Source organism: Linepithema humile, chromosome 7 (genome assembly GCF_040581485.1).
Source record: "Linepithema humile isolate Giens D197 chromosome 7, Lhum_UNIL_v1.0, whole genome shotgun sequence".
Classification (NCBI taxonomy): Eukaryota; Metazoa; Arthropoda; class Insecta; order Hymenoptera; family Formicidae; genus Linepithema; species Linepithema humile.
In genome coordinates, this window is record NC_090134.1 from 3,084,978 (window position 1) to 3,106,418 (window position 21,441).

The following is a 21,441-nucleotide window of genomic DNA, read 5'->3' on the forward strand; positions in this document are numbered from 1 at the left end:
CCCTAAATTCGTCAAATGCATCACTCGATCAAAAAGCGTCAGGATGTAAAAAAAAAAACTATTTGGAACTTTCATACTGGTGATCTGTTGACCCGTAACAGCCAGAACCATATAGAATCATCGTGCGCGAAAACGTACTGCCGGCGGGCTGCCATCAGCAGGGTTATATGAAACCCTGACGTGGCTGGCAGGGTTGTAATTGTCGTCCTTTGTCCGTCATACGAGCTTGCGGAACCGCTCAGCGGTGAACCGCAAGCTTTACTCCGCTGGAACCACTGAACCGTACAAGCATTATCACATCAGGTGCTTAATCCTTGGTTTATCACCTGCGATGCCGACTCTCGTCGACTCGTGCGCGAACTCACCGACGGTCTTCGCTTGCTGGTTGCCACGAATTTACTGCTGACGTATCGTATATGTACTGCGAATTGAATGAAACTGCATGTTGACGCTCTCCCGTAGATAACAGAATAGTAGTATCCAGTTTTACGTCCTTAGAATGTGACAATTATTTTTTTTTTATCGATTCTTTTTATATCGTTTATGCAAAGCGTTATAGGAGTATTATATTCTCCTTTTAGCTAAGAATTTCGTACTCAACGTTTTCCATTATTTTTTAATATTTAATATTTAGTCTTTTGCAACTAAGCTTAAAATTTTACTAAAGAAAGTGAAATACGTTTATAAGAAATTAAAGAGTTGCTTCTTAGCACGTTCGATATTAACTAAGCGATAACGGGTCGTAAATATCGAAGTTATATATAATAAATTTCAACTCGCTCTCGTAACATTTCCCTCAGGTAATACTTATAATTTTAGTCGGTGGGGCAAGATGTGAGAAGTAGAAAGAGGCATCGATATACTCGGTACGTTGCACGGAATATAGCTGGAAATAACGTAAATATCGCTGTAACAGGCGCAGTCCAAATATCGTATTATGAAAAGCCATAAACCACTGCCCTAAGGGCAGCAGCCGCACGGGGAGTGCAGGATCGATATCCACGCCGCGACTCGCATACCGTGCTATACGTATCGCGAATGTAGTGCATCGTTACGCGAGAGTCGGCGGTCGTAAAAAGATGCAACGTCAGCGAAGCAATTGCTCGTAGAGTTCATAAACGGATGTCACTCGCGTTCTCGCCGCGGCGCGATTGCGCGACGGAACTAAACTCGTTTTCGCAGGAATCGCTTTGAATACCGCTGTCGGAATAAAACAGTCAGTCGCTGTCGCAAGATCGCGAGAACAAATGTCCCGCCAGACTCGGCCCTAGATGCCAGCTAAGCGAGGGAATGTACCTGTAGCAACACGTTTCCGGAGTTGGCATACCAGACATCTCGCGAAGTTTCGTTTTCATTAGAATTAAATGCGTATGCTGGTTGAATGGTTTCTCTACGTAAAGTGGAGTGAAGCAAATACCTTTGTGTTAAAATTCAAACTTTCTCTAATAAGAAGAATACGGTAATTTCTTTATTTGTTAAAAAAATATAATGTCAGTCTTAATCCGTAATTTCGTATGATAAATTATTTCAACTTTCATTTCATAAATATATTTATTCGTGATATAAATTTCAAATAAAACTTTTTTTTTAAATATAACTCTTGTGATCAAAGTGTAGCGTACGTAAATATATATGTATTTTTATAAAAAATAATGAGGTAGCTTATTCAGTAAATTATTGCAAAAGAGCAGTGAAATTGCAAAGAAGAATAATAAAATTAATAAAATAATAAAAGGAATAGCGTTCGTTTCATATATCTCTAATGAGCAGTCTTAAGGCGGGTTTACTTTAAAATTGGTATGCTTAGTACTTTTTTTTTATAAAAGCTGTTCAGTTAAGAATTGTTTTGCTTCGTTAATTATAAGTTCTTTCCGTTTTCTTTTTCTTCAAAGCCTTCGCTGATCTATAAAAACTGACATGGATAAAGCTCGAAAGTTATCTGAAGAAAGAAAAAACGTAGAATCAATGCAACTTTTTTGTAGAATCGATTCTCTCATAGTTCTCTAAGTTACGAGTAATCGATTTCGAATGTTATGCGATACTATCATGTCAGATTTCAGTGCGCCAAAAATTGTAAGTGGAAAATATGTGGCTTGTGTTCGAGTTTTGGTTCGTTGCGCTTATCAAAAGATAAAGGAAAAGGGCCAGGAAGCATCCGAGGATCGTTGAAAGTGTGGCCAGATTACCTCGCACGTTTGCTGTAAAATCACTAACAATAAGTCGATATTTCGAAGTCAATACAGCGGAATTATCGCACCGTGTCGTATTATTTTCGAAATGGCCAATCGTGCATCGCGTTGCCCTTTTCCGTGACAAGAATATCGGCGGTGAAACTCCATTTTTCGCTCATGTCAAATTATACTTGGGAAAACTCAGTCGAATATTGATTAACTCTTCGATTGACATCCACTGATATTATATTCTCGATAATGCTCTGCTCGTCATTCGTATGCGATAAATTCAATGTATTTTCTCAAAGTATTGAAAGATCATGGGGGTTTTCTACCGTCAGCACGATGATTCAAGATGTACAGATTGGTGACTTGCAGCCTCTCGTGCTTTTGCCTATCGTGACAAGCGAGGCTATGATAACGTCAGGTGGAAATCCGAAACATTTCCATCCGAAAGCTCTGCGTAAGGTATCGACAGGTATACGCGCCCCGATCGGCTCACAGAAATCCTATATTCAGCGGTTAACAATCTCTGATCGGTTTTGTCGTATCGAAAACATACGATCGATAGTATCGATAAAACTTGTCATTTTTTAGATCTGCTTTATGCGACATTCCGCTTTGTGAATATTATCTTATATTAATCTCATCTGTTATAATTGAATGAATATTAATTATAACAGTTTTTTTTTATTAATTGCATGAAGACGAGGAATTGCTAGTTTAAGTTAATTAATTATATTAAATTATAATCATTATATCTATTTTATGATTATAAAAAATCGAGTTCGTCACTGTTGCTAGCACGTCCTTACATAATCACTTTACGCAAGATTATTCTCAGAGAGAAATGATGATCGTGTACTTACTTGTTTCCGGAATTTTGGTATCATGAGTAGTGACTAGAAGTTGGGCCGCTAGTGTGGCCTGATGACCGGAAGTACTCTCAGCCACACATTCGTATCTGCCACTGTCCTCAAGCTTGGCGGAGGATATCACGACTTTCGATCTCCGCCTGTAAATCAAAAGAGCCATTTGTTTCAATGTATAAGCATAAATTATTACACAATAACTAATTATTCGTAAATTCTACGCGTTGTAACCTTAATTAATAATATATGAAAAGTAGTAAGAACATAGGAAACTGGAGATATTACAAATTATTACATTAAAAGAGATAAGAGAGAGGAAAATGAAAAAGATAACGCAATAAGCTACTGTGTTACAATTAATTATTTAATTATGTAAATATACAACTGCGAATTATTACATTCGCCCAGATTCGATTGTCAGTCGTAACAAAATCCGGACTTTAATTATCACGTTCGCGAATCAGTGCACGCACGCTCATCAATCGACTTGGCCGATTTTCATTTCGTCAAGCGCTCGGCGCATGGAATTAACCGTCGCGGGCGGGTTCGCATTACATCGAATTTATTGACGCGTCGATAACGGAATTAAATAGTCGATTTGCCAGAGCGGCGAGCGGAGCCGTTGACGCGTGCCGTGGTAATGGTTCAATAAGCTCGGTCGGCGAATCGGAAATTCGCTTCGTTATTAGTCGCGATGAGAGTTTCCGTTGCTTCGGTCTTCGACATTACGGATGAAACCGTTGAATATATTATTCGCGATTTTCGCGTAACTACTGAATTTTCTATCTCGTATGATCTTTTCATGAATCGCGGAAACTGCGGTTATTATCGCGTTACAAAACCTCACCGTGTAACTTCAGGCGTCGCTAATACCTTACGCTTAGCAACGGGACGACGACCGTGTGTGTGCGTTTCTAAGTTACATTTCAATTACTGAGTTGATTGCTCGTGCCGAAAACTCTGCGACTGCGGGGTTACATCGAAAGAGAGTTTGCAGGTAATACACTAACAAAATTAAACAGAGTCGCATGATCGCAATGTGATTCTCGTTAAACGTAAGAGAACGTGAGAGAGGAGAATTAATTCGCAACCGGTACACAGAGAGTTTCGTGAGACACTCACGCAACTAATAATTGCATGCTGTTCTTATTATAGACATATCGTTTAAATAGGAAACGCAATTCTAGAATATGAGAAGTTCTTTGATCAAATGGACTTTTGAATGGACTATCTACCGTTGTATGATTAATTTTGTGAAAATCGCGAAGGTTTATGGGAGAAAAGAAAGATAAAAATACAAATGCTAATTTATTTAAAAAAATATAAAAAGATTAATGTAGTAATCGTGTAGCTTTCACAATGACGAGTTTTATAATTTGTCAATTACACTCGTCGAACTATTTTAATTAATGATTATCTAATTGTTCATATCGAAACAGGATTTGCTCATCCTAATTTCATAAGTATTCACTCTTTGATTACCTTTAAATGGACTAATATAATCAGTGCCTAGAGTGGAAACACTATTTTTCTTTTTAAAGATCGGTCTTCTCAGATTTGTACGATACAATGTATCGGTTATAAATAAATTGATTAACAGCTTCACATGGCATTTGACACTTTAGCTCTCACGAAACTCATCGATTCTTCTAATGTGGACACGCCTCCGTAGCTTTATCCACTCGTCGGCCGCCAAATGGCGCGTTAACTCGTTTCACGGTTAGGTCGAGTTTATCGGTGTCGAATAATGGAATTAGACGGCCGATTTGTCGAAGAGGGAGAAGGAGGAGTTGCAGACTCGCGCCATATCGTCACGTCTGAGTAACTTTGGCTATCGGAGTACCGTCGAAGGCGGGGGATTAACTTATTATTATCTTCGTCGGGATTTTGAAATCCGAACCATGCCGCTCTCCCGGTTGCTCAAAGAGATTCCATAAAGTTCGGGGGACAGGAAGTTTTCGTCCTTTCCCCGGGGAGAATCGGCGACTCGAATATCCACGCGGCGTAAGCTTACGCCGTAGAGAGCAAAGCGACTTGAAATTTCTGGGCTCTTCCGAAGCAAACTGATTCTTCCGTACGAGAGAGCTCGTGCAACCTCCATTCGCGAAAGTTCCATATTTTCGAACGTGCGAGAAGAACAAATTTAATAAGTTTAAGTGCGCACGTATGCTGAAACTTAGTGACGATGCCGACGAAAGTAATTCCAATGGTCGAGAAGTCGATCGCGCGTTTTTGATTCACGTATCTTTTGCGGATGTTTTTACCATAAATATATGTATATATCAGTGAATTCAATTTTTAATGCTACTGGCTTGATGGAAAAATATACAGATTTATTGTCGTACAAATAGACATAAGTAGACATAAAAATTATTCTTAAAATTTAAACTTTAAATTTATTGAAATTATATTCTAACATCTTTCATGAATACATATTATTTTTATATATACGGAGAAGAATTTTATAAGTCATTGATATTTATAACTGGCGGATATTTTATTTTTAAAATTCCTCTCTTAGCGCAAAATTGCAACTCACAAAAATAAATTAATGCATAAAAAGACGTATGTGGATTATATATAGATTAGGAATGGGATTAAAATAGAGGTTGTAAAAAAAATGCAATTTTCCCAATCAATTTAGATTGGTTTGTCGATAATCTATTTTCAATTTTAGGAAATATAAAAATCGAGAGATCAATCTCATTTTTTTTTATACTTTTGCTCATCAATTTTTTGTGGATTGTTATTTTCGATTAAGGATGTTGCAGAAAAATGTGAAAAACACAAAGAGTAATATTGTGATTAAATATTTATACCGCATGCTGGAAATTGCAACCAAACATTAAAGCTTACAATAATTACAGATATTTTCTATCTTTTATAGTAGTCTTAGCTGTATTTATAAGATTTTATTTCTATATAACTTTCCAAGAAATTCAATTATTTTGTGAAGTTTGAAAGTTTTGTCGCAAATCCTGTGCGATTAAAAAAAAGTGTAGAATATAATTGAGATTTTTTGTATCAAAATGTGATAAAGAAGAAATGGAAAGAGTGAAAGAGCTTCATCTATCCGAAATAGCAGCATTTCTCCTTGAAAGTATGATACTGCACCACGAAAGGTATGTCGCAATGCCAGAAATTTCTTTAGTAACAGATTTCATTTCATTTACATATCTCTATATTTCTTGCCGGACCTGAGAAAGATTTCCGTAAAATTCCTGAGAAAGACTGCCGTTTTATCTTCCGTCGCCATTGCTCGGCGTATCAACGTCAAAGGTCGTGGAAAAGGGAGCTCTAAGGAATATGCTACGCGTTATAATTAAACGTTTGCATTTTTTAACTGCCTTTACTTGACACCGACTAACGAGCTCCTACCGGTCGTAGCGGAACGAGTCGCAAAGCTATTAACTTCAGTTTCAAGTGAATAGATTGGCGTACGATAAAAATGTCTTATATTCTTGGCTACGCCTTGCAAAGATTTTTCACATCGATTACACGACATTTTTTGAAGCGTGGACTGTAGATTGAATATGTAAAGCATTGCAAGTACAAAAAAATAGTAAATGGAAGAACTTTGTACACGATGAAAGTATAAATTACAACACGATTATAAAATGTATATATATATATATTACGGTTACAAGAATAGTTTTATGCTGCAAGCGTGCAATAAGATTTATGAAATTGTGGAAAATATTAACAAGATATGTCTTGCATTTTGCATCTTCAGTTTTCGCTCTTAGCTATCGATTAGTTTTATTATTACGGTATTATTTCAATTAATTACATTCAGTTATATCAGAGATTGAGAAATGAAATAAATAAAACTAATTAATGAAATAAAACTACGTGGAAACAGAAAAAGAAACGTCCTCGATGACATATATCGTAAAAAATTTACGCATATCATGATGACGTATGTATACAAGGCTTTATAGGATTATTCTCGGTAGCAGACATCAACTGTGAATATTACATAGCGTTCGATCATGATGAGCGGATTGTGCGATGCTTTTTTCGCCGGGCGCAATGAGATGAAATCCGCTCGCAATGTAGCCATAAATTACGCAGAAAATCGCGAGTGATATTGTGCAAAATATTGTGGGAGAAGAGCTGAAACAGTGAATATCCGATTGCGATCTTCGCAAAGAGATAACTTCGATGTGAGATTAATTGCGATGTAAACGCGCGCAGGGAGAGAGAGAGAGAGAAAAAAGAAATAAAACGGGAGAGCAATGGGACGTATTCTAATTGTGCCGAATCTTTGTTCGGTGGGTGCTGTAACGGTTGCAATTTGTGAAATAAGCTTGTCATTGGATGCATATATGCGAACGTGCAAATATTGTAACGGGTAATTGGCGCGACGCAACTTTGCGGATGGGTATATCCTATCATGACATTAAAACGTCGATTATTCGGCCCGACAAGACACGCAACGCCTGTCATTCTGAATTGCTTTTACTGTGTCATCGTTCCGAAATATAGTTGACACGTGCTGATCGTTCTTGAGTAATCATATTTTCGATCGCGCAATTTAAGCGGATCAAAATGATGATTGATATAACAATTGCGGTTTGATCGAATGGTATTTCCACGTTCAATTGTTGCGTTTATTTAAGCTTACGATTAATTAACATTTTTTAAAACGTAACAAATACAAGAGTCTCGTTACAATTTTGAATTTATCTTCCATCACATCGTTTTACACTGTATAAAGTTTATTTCAATTAGTTAATCACGATTGGGAAAATTAACAGTGTGAGAGCACGCGAAGTACAAAAAAGTAGTATTTAATTTAGGATCACAGATTCGGAATTACCAGCAATAGAGATCACCATCTCTATCATTTAAATAGCACATTTTATTATTTATAATCTACGTAGACAATTAATTTAGATAGTTTCTAATTCTGACGCTTTCAGACGCATCTTCAGTAAATAGTTCGCGATAAGAAACATCGCAAGTATTCGTTCACTACGAATAGGATTTCGATAAAGAGCATGTCTGTTCATCCCCTTTAAGCAATTTCACATGCACGCGTTACGAGATACACACACTCGCGACCGAGGGAGGTAGTGTGAAATGCGTGGATGCATAAGGAGGATAGCGCTCTAGCTGGTGAGATACGAGAGAGCGACGGGGGAAAAAAAACAGCGATGATGGCGAAGGAGAGCGAGCCACTGTGCGACTGATAGAAAAAGCGAGAAAGAGAGAGAGAGAGAGAGAGTGGGGAAGGGGAAGAGCAAAGTTTCTAATTCCGTGCCGCGGCAAAAATCGACACTCCGTCTAGACTACCGGCACTCTCTGCTCAGCTGCCTTGTATATCTCGCCGGTTAGGGGAGAGAAGAGTCCGAAGAAGAGGCGGGGGGGGGGGGGGGAGGGAGAGCGAAAGCCCGTCCGACGAAACGAAAGAGGGAATAACGCAACGAGCCGAGTGTAGAGGGAAGAAGAACGATGGTGGACTGAGAGGGATTAGATTTCTATTTATACGTATACCGTACACTTCGTTCATGCGGCCTCCGCCCCCGTCTCTCTCTCTCTCTCTTCGCGCGCTCTTCTTTCATCTCGTTACGTCTCTGCGGCTAGTTACGGCGCTCCTCGCCTCGTTCCTCCGCCGCGGAGCTCGCCTTCCTTTGACGGTAAACGGAGTCGATCCATTTTCTAACGACGCGCCAGGCAGATCGCCAAGATATCCCCTCTTTCCTGCTGTGTACGCATCGCATTGCTTCGATGCGAATTCGGATGAGCAAAGCATCGCGCGAACTGGACTCCGAAGTTATCGAAAACCGCGCGAGAGTAAAAGAGAGAGAGAGAAAGAGAGAAAGAGAGAGAAAGAGAGAGAGAGAGAGAGAAAAAGTCAGCTTATCCGCGCCCTCGGGGCACGCTGCGGTCGAGGGTTTTCGTCGTTATGACGAAGGCCCGAGAGATCTCGTGGTTTTCAATGAAATGCCACGAGAGCAATCCCGTCCCGCCCTCCGTCCATGCTCTGCACGTGCAGTCGACTCGTTTAAATCTCTTCAGGCTATTCCGAGGCTGCGTTTCTCCGCCGGAGCGTCGGAAAAGGATCGCTCGAGTGTCTACTATTGCCCTTCTCGCTCGAGAAACGCAGTGGATCACACGTGTAGGGAATTTAACAGGCAACTTGCTCGATAGTCTCGGCTAGCTTTCAGAGTTGGCGATTCACTGCTCCCTTCAAAGATATTTCGAACATCGATAAATTGTTAAGTCAATTGGATTAGTGCCTGCTTCATTTTTGGTTATCCGTTGATCCATTTTCCACTGTTCGAAAGAAATTGCTTGAAAATTTAATGAAGAGTATTTTATTATTACCATATTAATGATATATCGCTACTATTATGATTACTATTTTCAAAACACATTTGACGTTAACTATAGCCGAATAAATTTTGAAAAACATGAAATGCAAAAACAGATTATAAAGTGATATTAATTTCCAATAGAACCGTAAATTGTAACGAGCGGTGGCGGTTCGAAAATGTCTATACCGGTTGTGTGTAACGTGCTAGTAAACGCGGTAATTAAATCTCAATTGCAATTCCGCTTGTTTATCGTATAAATATTTGTTGCAGTTTTGCGCGCGTACCAAACACCGACGGAGAAAGAGAGAGCAGTGAATTCAAATTTGCGAGATCTCTCGTTCGGCGATTAAAATTCATCTCGCATAATTGCCTATTATCCGGAAAATAATTAGTCACGTAGTTTCATAAGCGCGCCGTTTGTTTTTAATTAAATCCCGCGAGGGCGACGCGACGACTTTCGGCTCTCGCGGAGTCCCGAGTCGTTCAAATCTCTTCGGGCTATTCCGAGTTTCCGTTTGCTGATTCGCGCAAGTTGCGGAGCCTCTTCGTCCGGGATCAAACGCAGACTATATCGCTCCCGGATACGCGGCGAACGCGATGAGCGGGAGAGTGTACAAAGTTATCGGCTGGAAGTTGTCGAAAGTTACGCGGAGCTTTAGAGACGCCACTCGGATTTAAGCACTTAAGCGTCAAAAAGCGAGATATCTCTGCCGATGACGCGGGAGTTGATGGTAGTCATCGATTCTGCAGTCGACTGAGAGATTTCCAAATGAAAATGGCGTCATACGGCATTATTAATATTTCAACACTGAATAATAATAAATTATTACGATTTGATGATATTACATACGATTTAATATGAGCAATATGATGCTAGTAATAATATTTGTTATTGATTGTTATTTACATATCTCTAATATACGATATTGGTAATAGCCACATTTGATAAACAGGACAAAGCTTGCAATCGAAACCTAATTGTAAAACGATTATTGCTCTTATTGCAATTTATTTACACATTGCTCTTCTCGCATTCTTCGATGTTGCAAGTACTTTTATTGAGGCGTAAATATTAAAAAATTAAAGATTAACTTAGAAATAACAAAAGCTTGCCATTTATTCGCACTTTTGAAAATCAATTCCTTTCTTTTTAATTATTTATAATTCAAGTATTTTATTTATATATTTTTTTCTTGTAAAGAAAAATTATTTCTCAATTTTCAACAAGAAGCATCGTCTTTAATCATATGTTCTTATTACTGAATATCCTGTATATGAAATACAACAAAATTATATATTGTATATTTAATTTAAGAAATGACACATATTGAATTATATTGTAGAATCGCAGGAAGATTTTGGATTATATCTGCATATTCCGATGTTCTGTTGAGTTGCATCGGTGGTAGTAGGATTAGACAGTAACTTCAAAGCTTAGGTGGTATTAGTCTTAAGAATGGATTTCGCGATGATCCTAAGTGAATACACTTCGCAAACTTCGCGAGCTGCGTGATAACTCGCGATAACAAAGAGACAAGTGCGAATTGATTATCATATGATTAACCTAATGGATTTTTCTAGTAAATTATTTTTTGAATCAGGATTTCAAATTAAATAATTTTTACGAGAGCTCAGACGGCGAGATTACCATTAAAAAGTAAATGCGAGGAGAGGGAAAGATCTGTTGGTACAAGTTCAACATAAAGTAATTTTCGTCAGACTTCAGTAAACAATTTCCGTACTCTTTAGTTTGCATGCGTTGATTAGTTTGCTATAATTTATTAAAGATGCTTCATAATTATGATTAAGGTTGTTATATTTTAAATTGCGCTTGACGAAGCTGCTGAAAAATCTTAACGTTCTACAAATTATTGAATATTTGTCATTCAAATCAATCTTTAGAAAAATGATAGAAGCTTTTTATAGAAAACTATAATACAATGGGTTGAGTGCATTGTAAAAAGAATAGAACTTTCTGAAAAGATACTTTTTAATACAAGGGCTGTTTGTATAAAATTAAGCATTTCCAACTCCGCGTGTCAAAAGACTCAAAGTTCTTGAATATTTCACGGAATTTTACTTACCGTAAAGAAAGTAGTTACAAATGCGAATAATTATGGCTACTTTGTCGTGAGTTTCGCGTACGAACGTAAAATGGATGTCGTTCCACAATCCCGAACACGAGACACCGGTTATTACCGTATTTAGGTTTCTTGTTACTCGCTCGCCTTTTTCCGATGATGCCGTCTTTTTTCTCACTCCGCTTGGATTTTCGGTGAGGTGGAAGATGAACACAAGAAAGGATAGGAAGAAAAGAAGGAAGGAAGGAAGAAAAGGAAAGGAGGAAGGAAGGAAGGAAGGAAGAAAGGAAGGAAGGAAGGAAGGAAGGAAGGAAGGAAGAAAGGAAGGAAGGAAGAAAGGAAGGAAGGAAGGAAGGAAGTGGGAGCAGAGGCTGTTCGGAAAAAAAACCGGGCTGACAAAAGGAAGAGGGAAATAAAATGTCGAGCCGCCGGACATTTTGCCGCGAATTGCGGCCGCCGTTCGCACGCCAATTTCTACCAGCAACGTCGGCGTTGCGACGCGAGCATTACGCTTAATTTGCCTCTTGCGTTCTCCGCCGTTTGCTCCCTGTCTCTTTTTATCGTTGCTAGAAGATATGCTGCAGCGACAGCACCACTTTAAATAAAGCCGAGATAAAGCCATCGTGAAAAATATCGCAAAGTCGGAAACGAATTTTGATCTACGCGAATGCTATTACTGAATACTTTTTACGATAACATTTTATTTTGAATCGGACATATTAAGGCTCTTATCGCGAATTACCCGCAAGTTGTATGTGTAAAATATAAATTAGATTTCAAAATTCAAAATTTGTTTGGTAAATTGGATTTAAGTAGAATGAAATTGATATGAAATATTAATTGTAAAATAACAGTGTCTGGATTTTAATTAACAATGTAAGCTTTTCGTTACCATACATTTTTGTTTTTCATCATGAAAGAAACATCATCTGATCCAATGATTCATAAATAAATTTAAGAATTCAACGTTACTCTTAAAGAGCCCTGTGCTATTAATCTAAAATGAGCGATATTTTCTGCACGCTTTCATCCTTTTATAACCGTCCATCGACTGTAATTCTGCAGCGGGCTTGATAATCTCCGCGACTCTCGGCAATGCTTTTAAGTTGTCAGGACTAGATAGAAAATGTATCGCCTGTTGTGAGTACATCGATGTACCCTGTTGTACAGGCAGAAGTTTCTCATCCTCATGCTTCCGCGACGGTCGCGCCAAATGCCGCGGAATGTTGCAATTCGATTGACCGGCCGAGGAAATGGATTCCTAATGGCGAACGTCACTACGAACGGCACGGCAGAACTATCAGTCTTGTAATGGAAACGGCATGTCGTGGAAACCGGCAGCGACTGGCGAAAGGAAGATACATTTACAAAGGGACGGACTGAACGAACGGAGGCAGAGAAAGGGAAGGAAAAGGGGACAGAGAGATATCGAATGAGAAAGAGAGAGAGATAGAGAGGCAGAGATGGAGAGGGGAAGCAAATCTTCCTACGTATCCTCTCCTCGACCCCCTAAGTCTGTTTTTCTTCTATCCTGTAGGAGTAGTTAATGGTTTTCTTTTGGGTGACTTGCCTCGCTGTGTTAATGCCTCTGCAGGTTGAATAGAATCCCCCTCTCTCTGTCTTTCTCCCCTTCCCTCTCTTTCTTCCTACTCTTTTTTTCTGACTCTTCTGTCGTTCCTCAGCACCGGTTCCTCGTCTTTCGTATGCTCGACTTTTTTCCTTTTGCACATTGACGTCCATACTGCGCGAAGGCGCAGTATCCTTCCATCTGTTCCGTCTTATCGACGCTCCCCCGAGGGCGATTGTATCGATAAGTGGAAATCGTTTTCAATGTGGCAGAAAGCATTTAATACTAGCTCCACTATGCCCGCGCGATATGTCAAGAGTAGCGTATGCTCTTTGCAGATAGCAGAGATCGAAAGAAAAATCGGATCTCTATCGATATCGGATTAGTGTAACGGTGATTTAATTAATTAGGTAATCCTTTGCTTGGATTAGAATTAGAAATAGAAAAAGAAAAAAATTGTCTTCGATTATATTTAAATTTAATCGTGTCGTTTCTTCTTGTGATTTTTGTTCTAACAAAATTGCAGTTCGTGAAAACGTATTGAAAATTGAATGTTACTGCGTTGTGAGAACATAGCGACGACGAACGTACGTGATTTTTGATAGGTTCTGTACACGTGCCGATTGAATAGTTTTAACGGAATACTCAGATTTTCCATGCTCTCCGCGAACGTAATTTAATGAATTTGCTTGACAACAATTTTCTTTTATTTTGCTAGCGGTTTGAAATAATGGCCGACCACTCGTCTACCTTTATCACTTGCTCTGATAGTCGATGAACATCAACGTAAATAAATTCGCATTCTGACTTTGCAACATTTGCTGTATTATTCATGATTAATTTTCCGAATTAAATTTACACACGTTGCTGTCGAATGGATACTTTCATATTTAAATAATCCCGGTTTTAATTAATATTTAATCATAAATTTTCCCAAAGATGGTAAACGGAAAAGTTAAAAATTAACGGGATAAATGCAAATTATTTCACAACATCGTATAATTTATGTTCACGCGATTGCATTATAGAACGAAATTTAATTCTGCTGTCAGCTAGCGAGAACTTTTTGCTTCATTAGCGCAAGTTATTCAAAGCTTACGCTTTGACGCTTAAAGATTAATATACTTATTTCGAGTGTTTTCACTCTTATAATATATGAAAACCCAATAAAATATGTAAGTACGTAGTACATTGTTAAAATTAAATCTTTGTTCTATCATTTTTTTCTGGCTTCGCGAAGCAAGTTGCTAGTCGTTGACTCACGCTATTATTTCAGAGAATATCATCGTCTTGATTGCGGATCAGTTACGTTAGTAAAATATGAATAACCACGGCTAGACAACGCGACGCTTCTTAGTAACCGCCGACGCGACTCGGGTGCAATTTCTAATTTTAGGTGCGACACTCCAGGGCCGTGTCTCTTCCTTTGCCCAAGGGTATACTCTGTTCCTCCGTCATAATTTTTCTCTTTCCTCCTTTCTCTCGTAATGTCTGATCAATACTTAACCACATACATTATTATTCAAAAGTCCTAAAACAATATATAAAGATATACGATCGTAATATTGTAATGCATATTTTATTTTAGTTGAAAATAAGATAAGAGAATAATATAATCACAGTTTTCCTTTTTATTTCAAATACCTGTGGAATATTATTAATTTTTGTACATAGATTTTACATTTATATGTGATTATCATTTTATTGGCAAGCGAATTGCGTATTTTTGGTATTCGGATGAAACAGCGCTGCATCAGAAAGTACCGTTTGCTCTTTCGTCTGTCAAGCGAAACACTCCAATCCGCACGAATCGATTTACAGTAGCGAAACTTTCCGCTGCTGTAAAAGAGGAAAAAATTTCAATGGAAATACGCGCATTATTATTTCACAATCAGTTTTACAGAATCGGTGCCGCGGTGCAAAATTCGTGTTTGCGCGATGTACTGCGTGTTATGGAAGTTTTGACGTGTTTCGCGGACTAACACGGAACTAAACTGATAGACCGCGGAGAATAGAGGGGAAAACATCCCCGCCGCAGCCCAAGGGGATATTCCTGAGGAATGGTCGGGATCGTATTCCGATGGGAGGCCAACTCTTGTCGCGGTGCCTCGTTAAGCCGCACGGATTTTCCTACTGGAATCTCCGCGGCATCGCACCGGTCCCCGAGCGACGCGAAAGTCGAGCAAGTTTTGCTGTCTGCACACGGGGCGATAAAGTGCTCCGATAATTGCCGCAAATTCCCCGAGCAGCCGCAGCTCGAATTCGAGAATCTTTACGCTTTTACTTCAAATTTCAAATTTATCAAATTCCGTGATTGTTTACGTTTCATTGTGTAACGTTTTGTTTAATACCTCAATATTTTTAATAGCTATTTTAGAATTTTTAGAAGAATTTTAGAAAAATTGTATATAAAATAACCCAATGAGGTTATGAATCAGTTTATTGTTTAATAAAAGACTAAAAATATATATTAGATTTTTAGATACAATAACGTATTATATGTTACAAAATTTTAACGCATGCGAGTATTTTAAAGCGATTTTAAGCGTTATACGAAGGCGAATCACGGTTAATAAAATGAAAGTTGTTAGTTCGCCGTTGCATCGAGCAATCTAGTCTATAGCGGCCCTCTTTGCCGCGGGGATCATCGACGATAAATCAATCGTCGTGCTGTTCGCGCGATCGACAGAAATTCCAGCTGGAATTCCGCAGTCTTCCTCGAAGTCGAGTCACCCGAAAGTCGAGGAAATTCTCTCGTACGCTATATTCAGCTTCGCGGTTGGACTTCTCGCTGTGTTTATCAAAGGCGCCGGTCAGCAGCGGAAGTGGAAAAGAGCTTTGATTTATAGCGCTGTTTTTGCTGCCACGACCTTAAAGGGCGATTTTCCGTTCCGACGAACCAAGCCTAAAGGGGCAAAGCGGCGCCGAAATAATATTAGCTTGTCGTGCGCTTGCGATCAAGCACAGGTAGTCAAAAGCTTCACCGCGCGGCATGTTCCCGACGAGCTTAACGACGAGTTATAAATACCGTGACCCATCAATGGCGCAACTATGGCCATTCAGAGCCTCGGAGAGCGACACTGACTGAGAAGTCGGATAAGAATAGAGCAGAGTGTGAAATGTATGCAGAATAAATATATTTGTAAATCTCGTCGTTAAATTTGTGCTTAAAATATTGATGGAAATTTTAGGCAAATCAGTGTCTATAATAATTTGAAGAGAGATAGATTTGTACCAAAAATTAATTTGTGTGTGTGTGTGTGTGTGTGTGTGTGTGTGTGTGTGTTAGGAATACGAATCGATAGAAAGATGAAAATATAATGTGCTTTAATTTATTATACAACAAACATCCTATTTTTTCCACATTTTTCACGCGATATTGAGAAATTGTTGGTAATCAAAATGACTGAAATATCTTCACTTGATTGAAACATTGAAAGCTTAATATCAGTTATTGACAGCATTTGAGTGGCATTTAGATCAATTTCACACATACAATACATATATGTTCTTAATGTGGACAAATGGCTATCATTTAAAGCATTGAAACGCTTCGATATCAATATCGTAGAAATTGCTCACAAAGTACAATATCCTTTGGTAAAGTGTCGATACCACTTGTGGCGAATTTCTCTCATCACAATGTCCGTCGGAGAGAGAAGTTCGCGAAGGAAGTCGAACGCTCCCGCGAGCAGCTGCGCGATTCCCAGCACTTCGTTAGCAGTCGTATAATTACGCGAATTATCCTCCATCGAAGCACTCTTCTGCGAAACACCCGTCTCGCGCATCGCGCACAAAGTGTCGCGCGGAAAGAGCCCGGCGGAGTCGCGGAGTTATCTTTTACAGTCGAGCGTTTCCAGCGCTTCGTTGAATATTTTATAACGGAGAGAAATGAAGAAGAGCCGCGTTGAAGACGCGGGGCGGCCGGGCGGGGGTTAGTTCTTGGTATCTTTGGAGATAATCACTCGCGCACATCGTGAAACTTTCTTTCGCTTTTGTGCTCTTGCTTTCTTTCTTTTTTTTTTAATTCGCAGATACCACGATCCTGATACAACTCTCTGAACTCGTCCTTCGTTCTCATTCCGTTCTCTTGTTTTACCGTGATGCAATAAAGCTGCCTTAACGCTAATTGATTAGTCTCGGTATGAAGGGGAGGGCGGGGGGCGAGAAAAGGTAAAAGGGTATCTTCGCATGGGTATCTTCGCGAGAAAGGAAAGACCGCGACGCACCCCTTTTTAATTCCCTTTCTCCATTGTGCCTCCGTAGCGGATACCTTAATTTTGTCAACGGCCCCTTCCATTATTCGAGAAGCTCTTCTTTGATCCTTTGAAGATGTCCTCGCTCGACGATACGGAAGTCTCTCCCGGAACTTATACTCTCATCGAATGAGAAGACCCGCAATATTGCGTTATTATATCTACACCATTTGCCGATCGGTTCTTGGCAAAGAGGCAGAAACACCTTTATCTCGCGAGAACGCTTTTCAATCCAGTCGTTCTCGGTTCATTGATTTAACCGGAAAATGTGATTCTTTCTGAACACAATCGGTAATGTCTGTTTGTTTATAAAGAATATCTTCGTCAATAATTATATAATAATTCTATAGATAAAATGTGAATATTTTCTATGCTTTATATAAGGAATAATTCATTTCATGTAGAAATGTAATAATTAAAGTATATGTAAAAAAATTCTTACAAGTGCAAATTTGTGTAGAGTAGTTAGATTTAACTAATTCAGTAGAACAAGACACATATATTGAGTCAGACATGATATAATTATAAAAATAAACCTTAGATGTGCGAATAGCGTTATAATTTTCTAAGCAATCGTACAATTATTTGGCTGAAGATATTTGTTCTTATCATCACAATTTAATCAGCCGTTTTGCGAAAAGCTTAACGATAAGCTTATCTCTTGTTATCCACAAGGTCGCGGGACCGCAGCGGTTTTCGAGGAAAGGTCAAATGATGGTGGCGCGATGTCAGATCTATCAGAACAAGAGTCCCAGACACCCTTCGGCTCCGAAGGATGGCCGCCGCTCGGCGGGAAAGAAAAGACGACGAGGAATTCGGTATGGTTCTTAGCGAGGATGAAGTGTTCGACGGTGAAGTCCTCTGGAGAGTTTTCAAGTGCTCCCACTCTACATCCGTACACTCTTCACCTCCTCTTTCGTCTCCTCTCGCAACTCTTTCTCCTCGTGGTCGGCCGACCTCCAACCTCAACCTCAACCTCAACCATCGAAGCACTCCGAAAAAGGTACACGGTCCTCTCGCCGCGTGAAAGTCTTAGCTCTCACGTGATATATATCGCGCTTACACCATGATTCGTCAAGAACTACCCTCCGTATATCCCGTCTTGCACCACGGAACTTTTCGCGATCGGTCCTTTTCACCTCCGCCCGACGTCCATCTTCGTTCTAGACTTCCACTGCGCCTTCTGCCCTCGGGGATTTGCGCCTACTTCCGCTATTTTCCTCCGCCTTGAGGAAAAATTTCTGCAGGATACGCGTCTCGCGGATAAGTTGCGATCGTACTGTCCTTCGTCGACGAATTATGGCACGCCTTGTGGCTTTCGTACTTTTTCGCTTGTTTTATCGCGTCGTTATTTTTTTCAGGTTTAACTCTCTGAAGAGCAATAAGCTCACTTTTCTTTTTTACTTTATACTGAGACAAAATTTTTAAAATATTAAATGTCTCATCAGATGATTGTTTTGAGCAATGTGTGTTTCTATGCGTGTAGTGAAATTTTGGCGCCGTAAACGTCAGCGCTTTTCAAAGGTTCGTGCGTGTTCCGAAGATTACGGCAGCTATGGAATATTAAATCGCCGTTAATCCTTAATAGACGGCACGTCAGTTGCTTAAAACGCGAGCGTTACGCCGCCACGCCGCGGTCCAATTTTCCTGAAAGGCGCGCTTCGCACCGAACGCTTTACCAGCATGGCATGGCGATATCGCATTACAAAGCAGTTTTTGAATCGCGTCCTCTCCAACCTAGCTCTGAAGTTGCCGACTATTGGGCGGCCCTCTCGAAACGTTTTCAAAATCAAAGGCGTAACGTGCCCTTTGACAATATTTCTGCCAAAGGGCCCACTCGAAGCTCCCTCAGAGACGTGTTGCAAAGGGCGTCTTCTCTCGAAGCGTCAGCTTCTCGAAATACGGTCGATGAAGGGAGTAACTTTACCGTTTCGGATAAAATGCCGGAATCATCGGCAATATATCTTTGAAGATCCCGTCGAAAGATATCGCCGGTGCAAGCACGAAGGAAGCAGATGGGGCATATGCGTCGCGCGCGATGCTCCTTCTTTTCCCCTTCCGATATCTTTGATCGAATACTTCATACACAATGTATAGACTTGTAGCTGTTTTGGAGATACACGAAATATATTCTCTATAAAGAATAGAGATGTTATATCAGATTCTAGTCAAGCGCTAAGCAGTCGAGTACGAAACCTATTGATTTTATTTCCGAAATTATTTCCGAATATAATTTCTTATATTTTCCACAAGACATACATTTTATTTTTAAAATACTTGATTATTTACTGTCTATTTATGTAAATTTTTTATATTAATTCTTTAAATTATTCTTATTATAAGCCTATTATTGACTAACTCAATTTTTAAAAATAAATTCTAATTTATTTTTCTTCTCTTTTATCATTTTATCTCGGCTTTTTTACCTTGCCTTGGATCTTGCCTTATTCCCGACAATGTAATCTTCCTATTCTACTACTTTTCTATAACGTCAGCTTAATACACTTCCAACGCGATGCATAAAAGCTTGTATTGATTCACAATGCAATTTTTACGATGGTATTCACCGGCAAATCTCGCGAGAAAGAAGCGGCAGTTGGCGCGAGAGAGAATCGACGTGTAACCCTCGAGAAATATCCCCCGCAATCGTTGAAATATTTCTGGAGAATCCGCAGGCAGAGGTGCTTTTCCAAACGGGACAGATTTAAATCTAAGCAGTTTTGGCAAGTGTGCCGAATCGCGATGGAGGGAGGAAGAGGATGTCGTCTCGTCTTCTCACGAGTTCTCGTCGAGGATGAGCTTCTTCTTTTTCTTCTTCTCCTTCTTTTTCTCCTTCTTCTCCTCTTCCTTCCCTCTTTCACCTATCACTTCAGCTCTACCTTGCTCCGTCTCTCGTCCCTGTATATATCTCTCTGTCTGACTCATCAGGCACGGTGACTCATCCGAGGTAAGCGAAATGGTGGACCTTGCCGCAGAATCTAAATAAATACGGACACGTGCGCGAGGAGGGATGAGAGGGCGGGTTGGGCACCGCTAGCGAGACATCGCTTAGAAATGCGTGAGTAAGAACCTCAAGCTGCGGTAAATTTATATCGTCGTCCCGCTGCCATCGCCTTCTAGATGTCTCCTCACGATCGTCGATCCGTTTCTATGAGCCGTAAGCTAGATCGATCGATCACTTCGACGTCTACGCTAAGATTCTCGTTCTTGTAATGCACCTTTCGAGAACCGTCAACGATATTTTTCTTTAAGTAGAATTTGAGATAAATTTTTTTTTTAATTCATTGTTTGTAGCTTTTTATTTGTGACATTGATAGAAAGCTCTGGTTGTCTCCTACCTAATGGACAGTATTAGTGTATTCGAAAATGTAACAGAATTTATTTTTCTTCTTGTTTCTTATTTTATTCACAATAGCTCTTACATTCACATAACAGATTAATCAATATTTTTTCAAACTTCAATATTAAACATTTTAAAAAATATAAGAAATTTCAATAAGATAGTCATCATGTTTTTTAGATTTCAGAAAATTAATTTAACTGAAAGCTGAAATTGTTTAATTTTCAATATTTAATAAATATAATCTATAATGAGGTATTCATAAAAATTCTCGTTAAGGAAATATCGCTATAAAATATGCTGAAGAGTTTGCCGTGAGAATTTCATTCAACGCCGATGGGACGCTCCGTGCAGCTTCCACTAAATAACGCGTTCGTCCGGGGAACTCCGAATTACGGACTTTACGTTGTAATTTACACGTCGTATACCGCACTGTACGCGTTGCCCCTTTATTTGAGCCCGCATCGTGGCGGCTGCTGGCGGCGTCGCCAACATTGCGCCATAAAGTTGCATTGGGTGTAACGAAAACTCAGCGAGGCGGAAGGGAAGTTTCGCGTGCGAGACTGAAGCCGAAACTGGGAAAAAGGGACCGCTGGGACATCGCGTCGTGCTGCGTCGGTGGCGGCAATTAGCGACGAGCGATTAATTAGGAATATCCGTTTCTCATGCGTACGGCAGACGAGAGTCACGATCATAATAGAAATTTCTGTCCGGCGCACGGCGGCGGGAGGGCAGCTAATATTCGTGATGAATCTCTCGCCGGCGAAGTCGACAAAGAGGAAGAGGGCGGCAACTCCCGTCGACGGGACGGAAAGATAGCTGCAGGGGAGA

The 21,441-nt window shown here is 39.7% G+C and overlaps 1 protein-coding gene and 1 long non-coding RNA gene across 3 annotated transcripts in view; one reads left to right on the top strand and one right to left on the bottom strand.

The window, feature by feature from the left end:
• Window positions 1-21,441, top strand: part of LOC105668497 (uncharacterized) — a 238,541-nt gene that overhangs the window by 94,170 nt on the left and 122,930 nt on the right. The window lies entirely within an intron of this gene.
• Window positions 1-21,441, bottom strand: part of vn (membrane-bound neuregulin protein vein) — a 309,296-nt gene that overhangs the window by 92,954 nt on the left and 194,901 nt on the right. For both annotated transcript variants that reach the window (XR_001100113.2, XM_012360915.2), the window contains exon 3: window positions 3,041-3,186. Coding sequence is in view for 1 of the 2 variants with exons in the window: in XM_012360915.2 (XP_012216338.1) it covers window positions 3,041-3,186 (146 nt within the window). In the remaining variant the exon portion in view is untranslated. The remainder of the gene's footprint in view (window positions 1-3,040; window positions 3,187-21,441) is intronic.